This window comes from Eublepharis macularius, chromosome 2 (genome assembly GCF_028583425.1).
Source record: "Eublepharis macularius isolate TG4126 chromosome 2, MPM_Emac_v1.0, whole genome shotgun sequence".
NCBI lineage: Eukaryota > Metazoa > Chordata > Lepidosauria > Squamata > Eublepharidae > Eublepharis > Eublepharis macularius.
In genome coordinates this window covers 140,198,009-140,212,037 of record NC_072791.1, presented here as the reverse complement: position 1 = coordinate 140,212,037, position 14,029 = coordinate 140,198,009, and the positions used below count along the sequence as shown (strand labels likewise).

The 14,029-nt window shown below is 42.8% G+C and overlaps 1 protein-coding gene across 2 annotated transcripts in view; it reads left to right on the top strand.

Moving 5' to 3' along the window:
* Window positions 1-13,807, top strand: part of LOC129323326 (USP6 N-terminal-like protein) — a 161,074-nt gene extending 147,267 nt beyond the window's left edge. For both annotated transcript variants that reach the window (XM_054969846.1, XM_054969845.1), the window contains 4 exons: window positions 6,048-6,113; window positions 6,498-6,597; window positions 8,722-8,874; window positions 9,937-13,807. In XM_054969846.1, the coding sequence (XP_054825821.1) occupies window positions 6,048-6,113; window positions 6,498-6,597; window positions 8,722-8,874; window positions 9,937-11,630 (2,013 nt within the window). In that variant the 3' untranslated portion in view covers window positions 11,631-13,807. The remainder of the gene's footprint in view (window positions 1-6,047; window positions 6,114-6,497; window positions 6,598-8,721; window positions 8,875-9,936) is intronic.
* Window positions 13,808-14,029: the final 222 nt, after the last annotated feature.

Genomic DNA, 14,029 nt, shown 5'->3' with positions numbered 1-14,029 from the left:
AACCTTTAAGTCTTGGAGGAGTGTTTTCCCCCACCTCACAGACTCCCAGAGAATGCAAGCTACAAGGGGGGCTCACCTCATTCACTCTCGAAATCCAAAGTTGGGAAATCGAAAAGTGGCATGTGACCTTTAGGAAGACCAACTGCTCAACTCTCCAGGGAATCAGGCGAGTGCAGTGCGAGCTGACGATGTTGCCCACATGGGAAAAGACGTGCTCACTCTCTACACTCGTCAGAAGGCACGAGAGGAACTTCTGAGCCTTGAGAGAGAGGTCTGGCCAGACTGCCTCTTTCTTGGCCAAGTAGCAAAGCAGATTGGTGGAAAGCAACTCACAGGGCTCTGAAAGGTAGTCCCTTTCTATTGCCTCTGCTGAATCCTGGCTCATATGCCTCATGTTCCTAGAGGGGCTGAGGGCATGCCGGAGTGTCTCCATCTCAGTGGACATCCTGACGCTGGCTGTGGAGAAAGCCTGCTGAGAAGGGGTCCAGCTCTGCTGCTGGCAGGAAGACCCTCTTGGCCTGTCTATGCCACACTGTCAAAGAGAGAGCACGTCTTGCACTGGTGAGGTTCCCAGCCTCTTGGCAAAAGTGCCCTTGATGCGTGGGTTGCACATGGTCACCAACATGTATGATTCCTTCTTGATGAGAGGCTGCAGCCGAGACACGATGCCCTCTTTCAGCTTTCTCACCAGCACTCACACACCTGGAACGAAGTCTGCACATTCTGCCTCTGGGTCCTGGAAGGAGGCCATAGCATTCTGAAGCGTATGCACCAGAGGAATGACCAGACTCAGGGTTGCAAAGTCAGGCTCTCGGACCAGACACACTGTGTCTAGGCTAGGCAGAAGGAAGATGGCTGAGGGTGAAGGGGTAGAGATATCGAGGTTACCACTTCCACAATCTCCACCATCCTCTTCTCCTGCCTCTCCTGGAAAGGCTTGCTGTTGGCCTCAGAGAAAACTGGGAGAAGCTCACCAATGGTGGGCCCCTCCACCAGTTCCTCCAACATTATCTGAGTCCCTAGGGTGAGCACAAGGGACAGAGAACTCACATCCCCCAAGCCCACCCCAAAAGATATCTCATGCTGCTCCTCCTCCCACTGCTGAGTCTCAACAGCTGGAGGATGGGAAACTTCAGCAGCAGGCCCCTGCAGAGTGCTAGCTTCTGCCTCCGGCACTTATGGCGGGTGTGGTGCTCCTGCAGATGCCTCAGGAAAGAGGGCCTTACAAACCCTCTTGCTGTCACCAGAAGCCAACAAAAGTAGAGCAACACGGTAATATTAATGTCAGAACAGAGAATTTCCCGTGTGGTAATAATGTCTCCACGATTATTATTAATAAAGAATATATTAATTAAGCATATAACATTGTTTCACTGATTTATTTTCACAGAATAAGGGATGTAATGAATGATTTTATATATTCATTTGCTTCTCTTAACACAACCAAGTACTATACCATATACTGCAACCTCCCTTGACCTCAATTATACAGGCATCCTACACGTTCTAAAAACAATTCATTAAAGTGTCCCGTGCTCAAAGTGCTATAATTATCGTTATTAAAGTGCAATTGCTTTATGGCATCCTATGACACTATTTCTCATATAGAACTCAATTCGCCTTGCATACAGGTACAATACAGGTATAGTCCAATGGTGATTCCAGACACTGTGAATGTCACAGATTCTGAGAAGACCTATATTCATAGGTGCACGTAGGTAGTTCTGTGACTACGTTCTCTAACGGACGGTCCAGATCCTCATAAGGTCCGTTTCCAAGGTTCTTTTTCAAAGAGCACAGATGCTGGAAAATACACATAAAACAATATAGAGCACCCCCAATATTTAATACATACAATAATACATTCACACTTCAATATACTCACTCAAAGATTCATTATAGTTATCCTTCCATATCCCTCTCCGATTTGTCAATTCCATCTGTGTCATATTAGCTAACAACCGTGTTATCTACAGAAAGCCATCCACGCCCTAATCACACAGTATCCGTCCTTAAAGTGACATTATTATTACCCCAGAAAGCAGGTATAATCGTTGGCTATATTTAAGCCATTGGGTATAAGAGTGTTAAGTTTGTATATCCAAAATGTCTCCTTTTGACGCAACTCTCTATTTGCAGCTATATATTCTTTCTTCCGAGTTTTAAATAAAACAGTGAACAACATTTCCCTTTCACTATGTTTTTTATCTGAATAATGTTGAACTAAGGGAGCCTCTAGTACATTGTTCTTAATCCTAGACTGGTGTTCACTAAGTCTTGTTCTAATGGAGCATGCAGTACTTCCTACGTATAATAATCCACATGGGCATCTCAGGACATATACCACTCCTTCGGTGCCACAATTGACAAATTCATGCGTGGTCTCAATTCCTAGTTGGTTCAAGTCATCTGCGGTCATTATTAGGGAGCATTGTTTACATCTTCCACATCTGTACAGACCTCTCGGTAGTCCTGTATCCCTTGGGTCGTTGTCATAATTCAAATCTGAATGTATAATCTGGTCTTTGATATTCCGTGTCCGCCTAAAGGCTACTAAAGGAGGGGTCCCGCAGCCCGGGATGTCGTTAACAAGCGGCCAGTACTTCAAGATTGCCCTTCTAATAGCATTGGCTTTACTGCTATAATCAAAGACCCCCACAATGCGTTCCCCTGTTGTTCGTTCCTTTGGTATAAATAAATCTTTCCTGGCTGTTTCATCAGCACGTTGTCTTGCTTTAAGTAAAACCCTATCGGGGTATCCCCGTTGTTTAAGGTGTTCCTGTAAGATGTTGCTTTGGGCGATATAATCAGATTCCCTAGTGGAATTTCTTTTGAGCCGTAAAAATTGTCCAAACGGTAAGTTGGCCCTTAGGTGTCCTGGATGAAAGGATCCATAATGAAGTAGTGAGTTCTTGTCTGTTCTTTTCTTAAATGGTTTTACCGCCAAGGTTCCATCCTCCTTCTTATATACTGTCACATCCAGATAGTCCACGGACTCCCTACTTGTATTCCAAGTGAACTTGATGTTGGGATGTATACCATTCATCCAGTCCCCCAAGTTCTGAATATTGACGTTCTCATTAGTCACCAGGAAAAGGTCGTCTATAAAACGGGTAATAATAATGTCACTTTAAGGACGGATACTGTGTGATTAGGGCGTGGATGGCTTTCTGTAGATAACACGGTTGTTAGCTAATATGACACAGATGGAAGTAATTGACAAATCGGAGAGGGATATGGAAGGATAACTATAATGAATCTTTGAGTGAGTATATTGAAGTGTGAATGTATTATTGTATGTATTAAATATTGGGGGTGCTCTATATTGTTTTATGTGTATTTTCCAGCATCTGTGCTCTTTGAAAAAGAACCTTGGAAACGGACCTTATGAGGATCTGGACCGTCCGTTAGAGAACGTAGTCACAGAACTACCTACGTGCACCTATGAATATAGGTCTTCTCGGAATCTGTGACATTCACAGTGTCTGGAATCACCATTGGACTATACCTGTATTGTACCTGTATGCAAGGCGAATTGAGTTCTATATGAGAAATAGTGTCATAGGATGCCATAAAGCAATTGCACTTTAATAACGATAATTATAGCACTTTGAGCACGGGACACTTTAATGAATTGTTTTTAGAATGTGTAGGATGCCTGTATAATTGAGGTCAAGGGAGGTTGCAGTATATGGTATAGTACTTGGTTGTGTTAAGAGAAGCAAATGAATATATAAAATCATTCATTACATCCCTTATTCTGTGAAAATAAATCAGTGAAACAATGTTATATGCTTAATTAATATATTCTTTATTAATAATAATCGTGGAGACATTATTACCACACGGGAAATTCTCTGTTCTGACGTCACCAGAAGCCAGGCTGGTGAATAGCAGTTGTGCTGGGGCGGGCCTCCTCCACGCAGGTAGAGGGAGAGCTGCAACCCTCCCCCTTCCTTCCACCCCTCTAGTCTTTTCCCTCGCCTTTTCCACAGGGCCCCTTTCTGGTCTCCTGTAACTCATTTTTCTGCTCCCTGTAACCTACTCTAGCTAGTAACTAACTTTATTAAACAGTTAAATTACCAATCCACCCAAAGCACCTAGCCAAAAATGAGAATTTCTTTAAAAACCTTCCTACCTACTCTGAAAGCTTGCTTTTTGTGGGTCTAAACCTGGATATGGACGCACAAATTTCTTTTTCAAAAGCCCTATTTAGGTATGTAGTGGCACCGCACTAGCAAGCAGGTTAATTCCTTTTCAGGAATCAAGCTACCCAGGAACCCCAAACTACAGGTAAACCTATAACAAAAAACTAATGTGCCTGGCCTGGCTCCAAGGAAACTAGAGGTGAGAAGTGAAAGCCTAGTTAAATGTCACTAATGGGTGGCCTGTTTATCTACAGAATTTGACTAGAACCTGACATTTTCTTAATAAGCCTCTTAAAGGGGAAAAATTTTGGTCCCTGAAAGCTACCAATTAAGTTCTCCTTTACAAGACCTGAAACTAGCCTATCTTTAAAACATTTTTTAAAAGTTCACAACCCTCTCAGAATACCCAAAGTACATCAAAACACCACTAGTTAATTTAAGCTAACAAACTGAACCAAGCACCCCAGCAAACACGCTCCCCCACCAAATACCAACCAACCAACTATTGAACACGAAACCAAACTTCTGACAACAGAAAACAGAACCCAGAAAAAAACACCCAGCAAAAAAACAGTATAAAGAAACAGCACCCCCAGCCCCAATAACAGGGGAACCCCCCCCTCAAAGAACATCCAGCAAAAACAGGTGTATTTAATAAAATTAACTGGAACTGTAAAACACCAAACAATAAATCACCCACAACAGGATAAAACAAAATGACCCCCCCAGAAAAACAAGTGGCAAAATGAACAGTAAATATAACCAACCAACTTCAAACCAAAGCCTCACACAAAAGCCCATCCAAAGCACCCACACACAGCAAAAAAGCAGTTCTTAAAATGTAAAGTTAAAAAAAAGCTTTCCCCTCCCCCCTGAACCTTATCCCTCCCGGAACCCAGCCGAACCCCCTCCCCCCCAAAGACAGAAAAAAACCAGCATGTCTGTGACTCTCAAACCAGCAGATGTTATTCAGATGCAGAAGTCCTCCAGGTGCAGGTCTCAGCAGGCAGCAGCAGGAATCCACTAGGCAGCAGGATCCAGTCCACATTGTGTCCAAAATGCACAGTACACAAAATAGAGGCTGCTGTGAGGTATGCCTGCCTATTTAACTCCTTGCAGGGCAGTTTAGAAAAGGCACTCTCCTCCTAGAGAATCCCATTGGCTAGGGAAGGAGAGCTCCTGCAAGGATTAGCCACTCACTCCCCCCTCCCTTTCTCCTTCCCCCTCTCTTCTTCCTCTGCCCCGTTCTCTCTTCCTATTTGTGAAAAAGGTGGGAAGCAGTGTTTCTTTGCTGTACCATAGCAAAGGAACAGCAAGGAGCATCCCAGCTGCAATTACCTAAGTTTACCGAATTAAGCCGAATTAATTTGGTAAACTCAGGATCAGGAATACGGAATCTGATTCAGTATTCCCTTTTGAGTTCGGTAATACAGAATCTTACCAAATCAAGTGACATTCAGTATTTTTAAAGGAATATTGAACCTAAATTGAACATCCCTATTTCTAGGTTTTTCTTGGTAATACTTTGTAGTCTACAGAAAGTGGGTGTAAATTCTGAAGCAAACAAATAAGTTGTTCTCCTTCAGGTTGATGGTCTTGGTAGCCTTGGTCAGTGACAATGGTGATAGTGCCAGCATGAATGTATGAGAAGGGAAAATACATACATTCATAAGGAAGAAATGAACAGGAGTTACTTTTTAAAGGGGGCATCTGGCAGTGGTAGATACTGCTTCAGGAAGTTGTTGTTTTATGGAAGGACCAGATTAATGCTCTGTGTGTTTGGGAACTCAAGAATATTTCAAGAATGGGAATGCTAGTTTCCAGCTTTAAAACTGTTATTTGTAAGCCTTTGGCTTGTTTGCTTAGTGAAATGAGTTTTGCATTTGTTCTCCCATTTAGGACAAGGAACAGATGTCTGCAGGGATTTATACAACAAAGTGGTTCCTGCAGTGTTTCATTGACAGGGTATGAGCCTTGGGGAACGAGGACTTCAACATGCTTACAACTTCAGTTTCTTTACTTGCATTATGTTTATGGCTGTTCAAAATAACTATTGTGTTGCTGCTTCTGGTATGTATTCTCTTAGTGTAGGAAAATTGCATAAATTAAATTGCCAAGTTGATTTAGGGAAAGGTCATATTATCCATTGGATTGAAATTCTTCGCTTTTTAATATTAAAGTAGCAAAAATGGAAACCATGTTCTTATCTATATCTATATGTTCTTGAGAATGTATACAGTCTTTAAAATATGTATAGATTTGATAAAGGAAGCTGGATTCCTACTCTGCATGCATTTTGTGGGAAGGTACTGGTATAACATCTGATTTATTCTTAAATATTGTAAACAGACTCCATTTACTCTAACTCTACGGCTATGGGATATCTACATCCTGGAAGGAGAGCGGGTTCTGACAGCCATGGCCTACACCATCCTCAGATTGCATAAAAGTAAGATATTTGACTTGACTGTTTAATGTCAGTGATGCTGAGATTAGATTTATGGGGAGAGTAAACCTGTCTTTCAAAGGCGAAGTTCCACTGGGTTTTGACTTTGTAATTATTGGATGAAATGTAGAATAGCACTTTCTGGACTTTATATTACATGTTACTGGTTCACACAACTTGAATCAAAGTCCTTTATTTTTTTTACATCCAAGATTTGTTACTTGCTGATTGGTGCTAGCATGTACAGAGGCCTTGTTTACAACCAATGACATCTTAGATTTAGCTGTGCATTCTCAGTCTTTGGGTATCACGTTTGAATTTTCTTGCACATGCTCTTTCTGGTGTGGAAGGCATAAGCAAAACTCTTGGTGAACTATGAATCTGACTTGAATTCATTTGTGTCTAGACAGTCAGCAAAGGTCACCAGATGGTCTCAGCTGTTAGTTTGGTGTGGGCGGTGGGGGGGGGCACTACCTTACACTTTGCAGTTGTATAACTTGCAGAGCTTAAAAGCAAATTGTTTCGGTAAACTAAAAATGTCTTTCTTAAAAATTAAGGAAGGCACTTCTCCTTTGGTTTTAAACATCTCCTTTGATAGAATTTACTACTTATGACATTATGAGTCAGAGAGGGAGTAGAGGACATAAAGAGAAAGTAACTTATTGGACTCTTTTTGTTCTGTGGTTATGATTCATACACAGTATTTCTTTTTGTTATTATACCACAACATATGCAACACTCTAGTTTTCATCTGAGCTTACCTCAAAGACTGAGTAAAAAGTAGCAGATTTGTGAAATGTATACATGAATGCTCATATGTGAATGATCATTATAAACTCATAGGTATGGAATTTAATTCCTGTGAATTTGCTTGGCAAAATAAAATTGTAAGATTGAGCTCCTGCAGGCTGCATCAGGACAGGTTCTGCTTTTAACAGTTTATAAAGGGAAGCTTGACTTGATGGGGCACCGTTAGTGCTAGTTCCGAGGGTTAAGAGCCTGGGGGTGATCTTGGATGCCTCCCTGAAAATGGAGGCACAGGTCACAGCAGTTGTCAGGTCCTCTTTTTTCCATCTGCGGCATACCAGGCAACTTGTCCCTTACCTGTCAACCCGTGACTTAACTACAGTGATCCAAGCAACGGACATCTCTAGGCTAGATTACTGTAACTCGCTCTATGCGGGGCTGCCCTTGAGCCTGACCCGGAGATTACAGCTGGTACAAAATGCAGCGGCGTGTGTTATTGTGAGAGTGCCAAATAAGGCGCATATAACACTGTTCTTACGTAAGCTGCATTGGTTGCCAGTGGAGTACTGGATCAGATTCAAGGTTCTGGTATTGACCTATAAGGCCCTGTGCGGACTGGGACCAGCATATCTATAGGACCATCTCTCCCCATATATTTCCCAGAGGACACTCCAATCAGGGGACAAACACCTGTTGGTGGTCCCTGGCCCCAAGGAGGCCCGCCTAGCCTTGACTAGAACCAGGGCCTTTTCGATCCTGGCTCCTACCTGGTGGAACGCTCTGTCTGTTGAGATCAGGACCCGGCAAGACTATCCTTCCGCTGGGCCTGCAAGACTGAGTTGTTCCACCAGGCATATGGCTGAGGCTGGGCCTCCGCCGGCCTGGAAAAAAGGGGTGTATAAATCTTAACCGTCCCTGTGAAGGCTGTCCACCATCCTGCTTTAAATGTATTGTTTTTAATGAACATAAATTTTAATTGTATTTGTAATATGTTGTTATCTGCTCTGAGCCCGTTCGCGGGGAGGGCGGAATACAAATCTTAAATAAATAAATAAATGGAGTTTTAACACACCCTCTGAACTGTCCTGCAAATGACTGTAGTGAGTGCACTATGCAAACATTGCTTTATATATGTGAAGGGTTTCAGTTACTGTGCATACCACAGTGGTTAAAGTATTCATCGCTATAAATTCTTGCCACAGAGAATGTCAGGAGATTAATTTGAGAGTGCATTAGAAGTCCCAGAAAAAGAGAGAGAGGGTGCATAAATGACCTCACTTGATGCAAATATGGCATCATCTGTGCTCATCACTGCTAGCTGATTATCATGTTTTAGTATCCTTCAGTAGAATATTGTCTGACTTTTTTGCTGCTTGCTAGAACGCTTGTTGAAAATGTCCCTAGAAGATCTAAGGGAATTTCTACAGGAAAAAACTGCTGCTTCCTTGCAGTTTGAAGATGATATAGTAATTGAGCAATTGCAAGCATCCATGGCTGAACTACGTAAAATGAAATGTGACCTTCCACCCCCGGGTAAGTAGTAGTATAAAAGCTTGTGTGACTTTTCTTTTTAATGACGTGCAGTGAAGCTTAGCTTTAACTGTTCCTGACTGAACAGGACTTCACTAACATTGTGATCCACCTGTGAGCACTATGCTGTGCATATTTAAGTACCTTTACTGTCTGTGGTTTCTGTACATGTCAGTTAGACATGTGTCATATATAAATGAGCCTGCTTCCCAAACTGGACTCAGGACAAAATTTTCAAGCATAAGAATCCAATACCAAAATAATGAGGTGTATGTGCCTGTTATCCATCCTGCAAGTCTGTCCTACACCATTCGCTACCCCCTCCCCAATACTATAGCTTTCTTCATTTCTTTTTGTAAAGGAAAGGTACAGAAGCATTTGAAATATGAAGTGGCTGAAATAGAAAATATGGCATAGCACTTATCTGTTGACTGTGTACCACCAAACACTTTGTACAACATCAGAGAATTTTGTGATAGTATGATATTTGGGTGGCATATAAATATTTGGGCACATCTGGATTTCTTAAAAAGCATCCTCAGGACTGTAGAGCTGTGAGGAGCCTCTGAGTTCCTGATATGGACTGCTTGGCACTATTGTAATCATACAATTCCTAGGCACTTTGGGGAAGCCATGTCAGTTTACATTTGTAGTATTGATATAAAACATTCTCACATGAGACATTAGGAGCCCCACTGGTGCCTGTGTGAATACTAGTGCATGAGAGAAAGCAGCATAGGGTCGTTTTAAGCTCAGATGTGTGTTCTAATCAATGTGGGTAAAAATTACAATGATCTCTTGTGCGAATTTGAAACATAGAGATTAGAAATTGTTGCTAGTGATTAGCGTAGATTTCAGTTTGATTTTTTTCATATCTGTCTGTCAAATGAAGAGAATTCTTATTTCTCCTTCTGAAACCATTGACAAGTATGCTGCTTTAGATGCTCATCTTGCCAGATCCTCCCTAAATTGTACTAAATAGGATCCATCCAATTGTCCATCCTGATTGCACTTGGTTTGAAAATAAGAGGCTAATGCATTTGTTTGTGTGGTTTTTCATTACAGCAAAATCTGAAGAATTTCCCAAGAAGCCACTAGGACTAGAGCTCTCTCTAAATCTAGTATCAGTGAAGCCCACTGTTGCATCTAACGGCCAGAAAAAGGCTGCCAATGATTTTGACCTTGAAAAAGATGCTGTTATACAACCTTCTCTAGATAAAAATCCTTCTCACCTGACGGGAACAATTGGTAATTCAAATTTGGCAGTACATGAGAGAGTCTTGATCCCACAGCCCAATAGACCACCATTGCAAGATGAACCAACTGACTTGTGCCACAATCTATTCCAGAATAACCAGCCAAGCCCAAACTCTGATGTAGAGGAGAAACAACAAGAAAATAGGGTGCAATTGCCAAACGAGGATGCCAATAAAATCCCATCTGAGGATTTCCCAGCAACACTGGATGAAATTCAGGTTATTATAGAAAGTCAAAATATGGCTACTGCACATAAGGGGGAGGATTACTTAGAGAGCAGCTGCACAGAGAGATGCGGTTTACAGGAAAATAACCCCTCTCTTTCTGTAGATGATAAGGATCATGTTGCTCCCCGCGTGCTAGAACAAGCAGTAATTGACATCATGTTAATGGACAGCTGTCTGTGTGACCCTAACATGCAGAGTCAGGCCATAGAATCAGACCTGTCTATCACTTCCAACAGTACAACAGCGTTACTGGAGCAAGATTCACCAAGTCAAGTTCCATTGCTTCTCTCCCTTGAAGGGCAAAGTACCTTGGAATCACTAACTGTGCAAAATGCAGCTGTTCTTCAAGACGGGAGTGTAGACTGCTTCTTTGAGGATTTGTCTGGAGATACAATGCTGCTTCCAGATCACTTGTGCCAGCCTACAAGTACAGACTCCTCTCCCTGTGGATATAGCCTGTCCTCAGTGTGTGATGTGCCAGAAAACTTAATAGTGCCACCTACCGTCAAAGCACTTGCTCGTCTCCCTCTCCCATTCCAAGATGGAAAGCGACGGCCTTCTAATGTATCTCAGTATGATAACCTGGCTGAAGATGAGGGTGGAGATGAGAAATCTCCCACTCAGGTTTCCTGTTCTGAAGAACAAGAAGTCTCGGTATCACAGACTGGGCTCTGCACTCCAGTCTTAAAGTGCAGAGTGCACAAATCTGCATCTGTTGGAGAGCTAGAAAATCTGCAGAGACAAACTGGGCAAAAGGTAGATTTGGTGCAACACCTAGAAGGACTTGATGAACCCCTTTCATTTCACATCCTGCCTCATCAGAAGAGACTCTCTAGTGGGGGCAGTGTGCCAATCTTATTTGAGCTGGACTCTGGTGCACTGTTACTGTCAGAAGATTTCTGTGCTCGACCCACCTCATCTGCAGAATTACAGGAGCAGTGCAACGAGTTCAGAATAGTAAAAACTAGCACCCCTCTTCACTTGGCTCATGCTACAGAGCAAGACTTCTGCAGCAAAAAACAAGTGGCCCTGCCTTTGGCAGAGTCCAGCCACCTTGATGTGGCTGATAGTGAGAACCCTATTCAGCCAGCTGGAGAAGCTAAAGGTGGAACTGCTAGTGAGTCTCTTCAGAAATCACTAAATGCTTTGATTGACTTACCTGCTCCTCAAAGGCCAAAGCCAAAATTACCACTCAAGATTGTCAGAACCCATTCCGATAATTTCTATTCAGGCTGCTCCCCCCCCGTGCAGATATCTAAATCAGTGACATTCTAGGAGAACTGAGAAAATGGGAGTGGTGAAATTACAGTAACGCAGTGCCCTTTCATGGGAGATTGCTAGTGTTTTGCAATGAGAAAACAGCTCAATGTATGATGAGGGAGGCAATTGTACTGCCAGTCAAGCTGAGGGTAAGATTTTGAGACAGGGCTTAGATACAGGCCAGTCTTCAGTAGGCAATTACTGTGGGTAATTATTTAAAAACTTGGATTTCCCCCTCCAGACTGTTCCCACAGTGCTTTTGAATCTGCTTTTCATATCTCCTCCCTCATAACTGGATAGAAGTCTAATGGATTTAACCTGTCAAAACATTTAAACTGTTTCCTTCTAGTATCTTACAACTGAAAAAGTGAGATTAACATTGGAGTAGACAAGAAACAGAAGGAATTGTTTGAGGAAACAGATGACAACACAGTTGCAGGTTTTGGCCAGTAGCACATTTTTCAGTAGCAATAGTTGTTTTTTTCCTTAGCCAATGTAGTCCTATAAGTGAGGCTATAGGTTATTAATGATGGGGAAGCAAACTTTCACTTAGCATCTATGCAATATCCAGCACCTTTTGTGCATATGTGCCATATGGCTCATGTTTCCTTTTTGCCCTCCTGTAGTGAAACCAGGCATTAAAATATGCCTCTTCTTCATTCTTCAGTTCCTTCACCCATTTGCAATGATGGGGAATATCAAAGATGAGTAACAGTCCCATGCAAAAGAATTATTTTCCCTTCAGTTGAACTCTGAAATATGTTATATAGGAAGTAAAAGTAGTTTCTGAGGGAAGCAGTGGTGGTAGTGTAGATTGCCTGCCTTTCATAGCCAGGTTTATGCCAATGTGGTAAATCCCTAGTGGTGTGCTTGATGATGCTGATGCACTTGGACCATGTGCATCCATCTGGAGGAGTAGCAATAGCAGACAGAAGAGGAGCTGTTGCCTGTGTGTATCTGTCCTTGTGCAGATTCAGGGAAATGAACAACCTAGGCTTCCAGGGCACAAGAACTGCCCTGCCTGGTATTCCATTGTAGCTGGCAAGCCCTAGAAGCATCATAGGATCAATTCCGCTTCATTATCATCATGCCTACTACAGCCTTGTAGCCAGTTTGTGGGCAATAATGTGCAGCCCAATCCTTTGCATTCTTATTCACAGATCAGTCCTGCTGAGTTCAGTAAGGCTTACTCCCAAGTAAATGTGCCTAGAATTGCAGGTTAGGGTTGAATCCAGCAGAAAAGCTTGTGGAAGGAGTTGGCAGAATGGCTTTCTTCGCCCTCCTCTTTCCCCAGGCAGCCTGCCATTTGCCCCAAACATCCTCTCAGGGGTCAGTCTCCCAAATAAATGCACTAAAGGACACCGCAGCAACAAGGAATCCGGTAAAATTGCCCCCTCTTCTGCTGGTTGCTTACCTCAGCAATTTTACCTGCCTCTGTTGTCATTGCAGTGCCCTGTACTGTGGTACGTTTTGTTTGCAAGGCTTTCCTGACCCTCAGAGAGGATTTTCAGATAAGTTGCAGGCTACCCTAGGGAAAGTGGTGTGGAAAGATTTGCCCTGCAAACTCTTTCTGTGAGTTTTTCCGCTGAGACAACTCCTAGCCTTTCTAGTCTTGATTCCACTCCTTCATAGTCTCAAGTCCGCTGTTGACCAAATGCACAGGTACAAAGACTAAAACCTGAACTCTGGAAGCTAACCTTTTTTGAAAAGGTGTGCTTTGCAAATGTGTTACTGAAACCTTAGCTTTAAAAAAGAAATTAACCAAGATTGTTCAGAAAAAAACGTATTGCCACTGGGGTTTCCTGGGGTCAAATAGCTGTAGTGAAAAACGCAGCACTATTGTGCATCAGTATTTGCACTCTCATTTTTGGTGAATAACTGGGTACTTTGAAGTAGAGGAAGAGGTAACGGCTGGACAAAAGCAGTGAAGGCCCCCTTGAAGCCAAATTGAATGGTTATCAATTTTAAGTATTTCTGTCAGGAGTGAATGTAAGTTAGAGAAATGCAGACTGCAGCAAGCAATTTGAGTTTCCTTTCAGCATCCACAGGGGCAGGCTATATAAGCACAGCACTGGGAGCCAGAATCGCCTGTTTCTCACCCCAACTTCATCCGTAGTGATGGTTGTTGTGTGTTTTCCGGGCTGTATTGCCGTGGTCTTGGCATTGTAGTTCCTGACGTTTCGCCAGCAGCTGTGGCTGGCATCTTTGCCAGCAGCTGTGGCTGGCATCTAAGATTCCAGCCACAGCTGCTGGCGAAACGTCAGGAACTACAATGCCAAGACCACGGCAATACAGCCCGGAAAACACACAACAACCATGGTTCTCCGGCCGTGAAAGCCTTCGACAATACATTCATCCATAGTCTTGAGGGTGATGCATAACTGGTCTGTTCTTCCTGTCTGTTCTACAGAGCT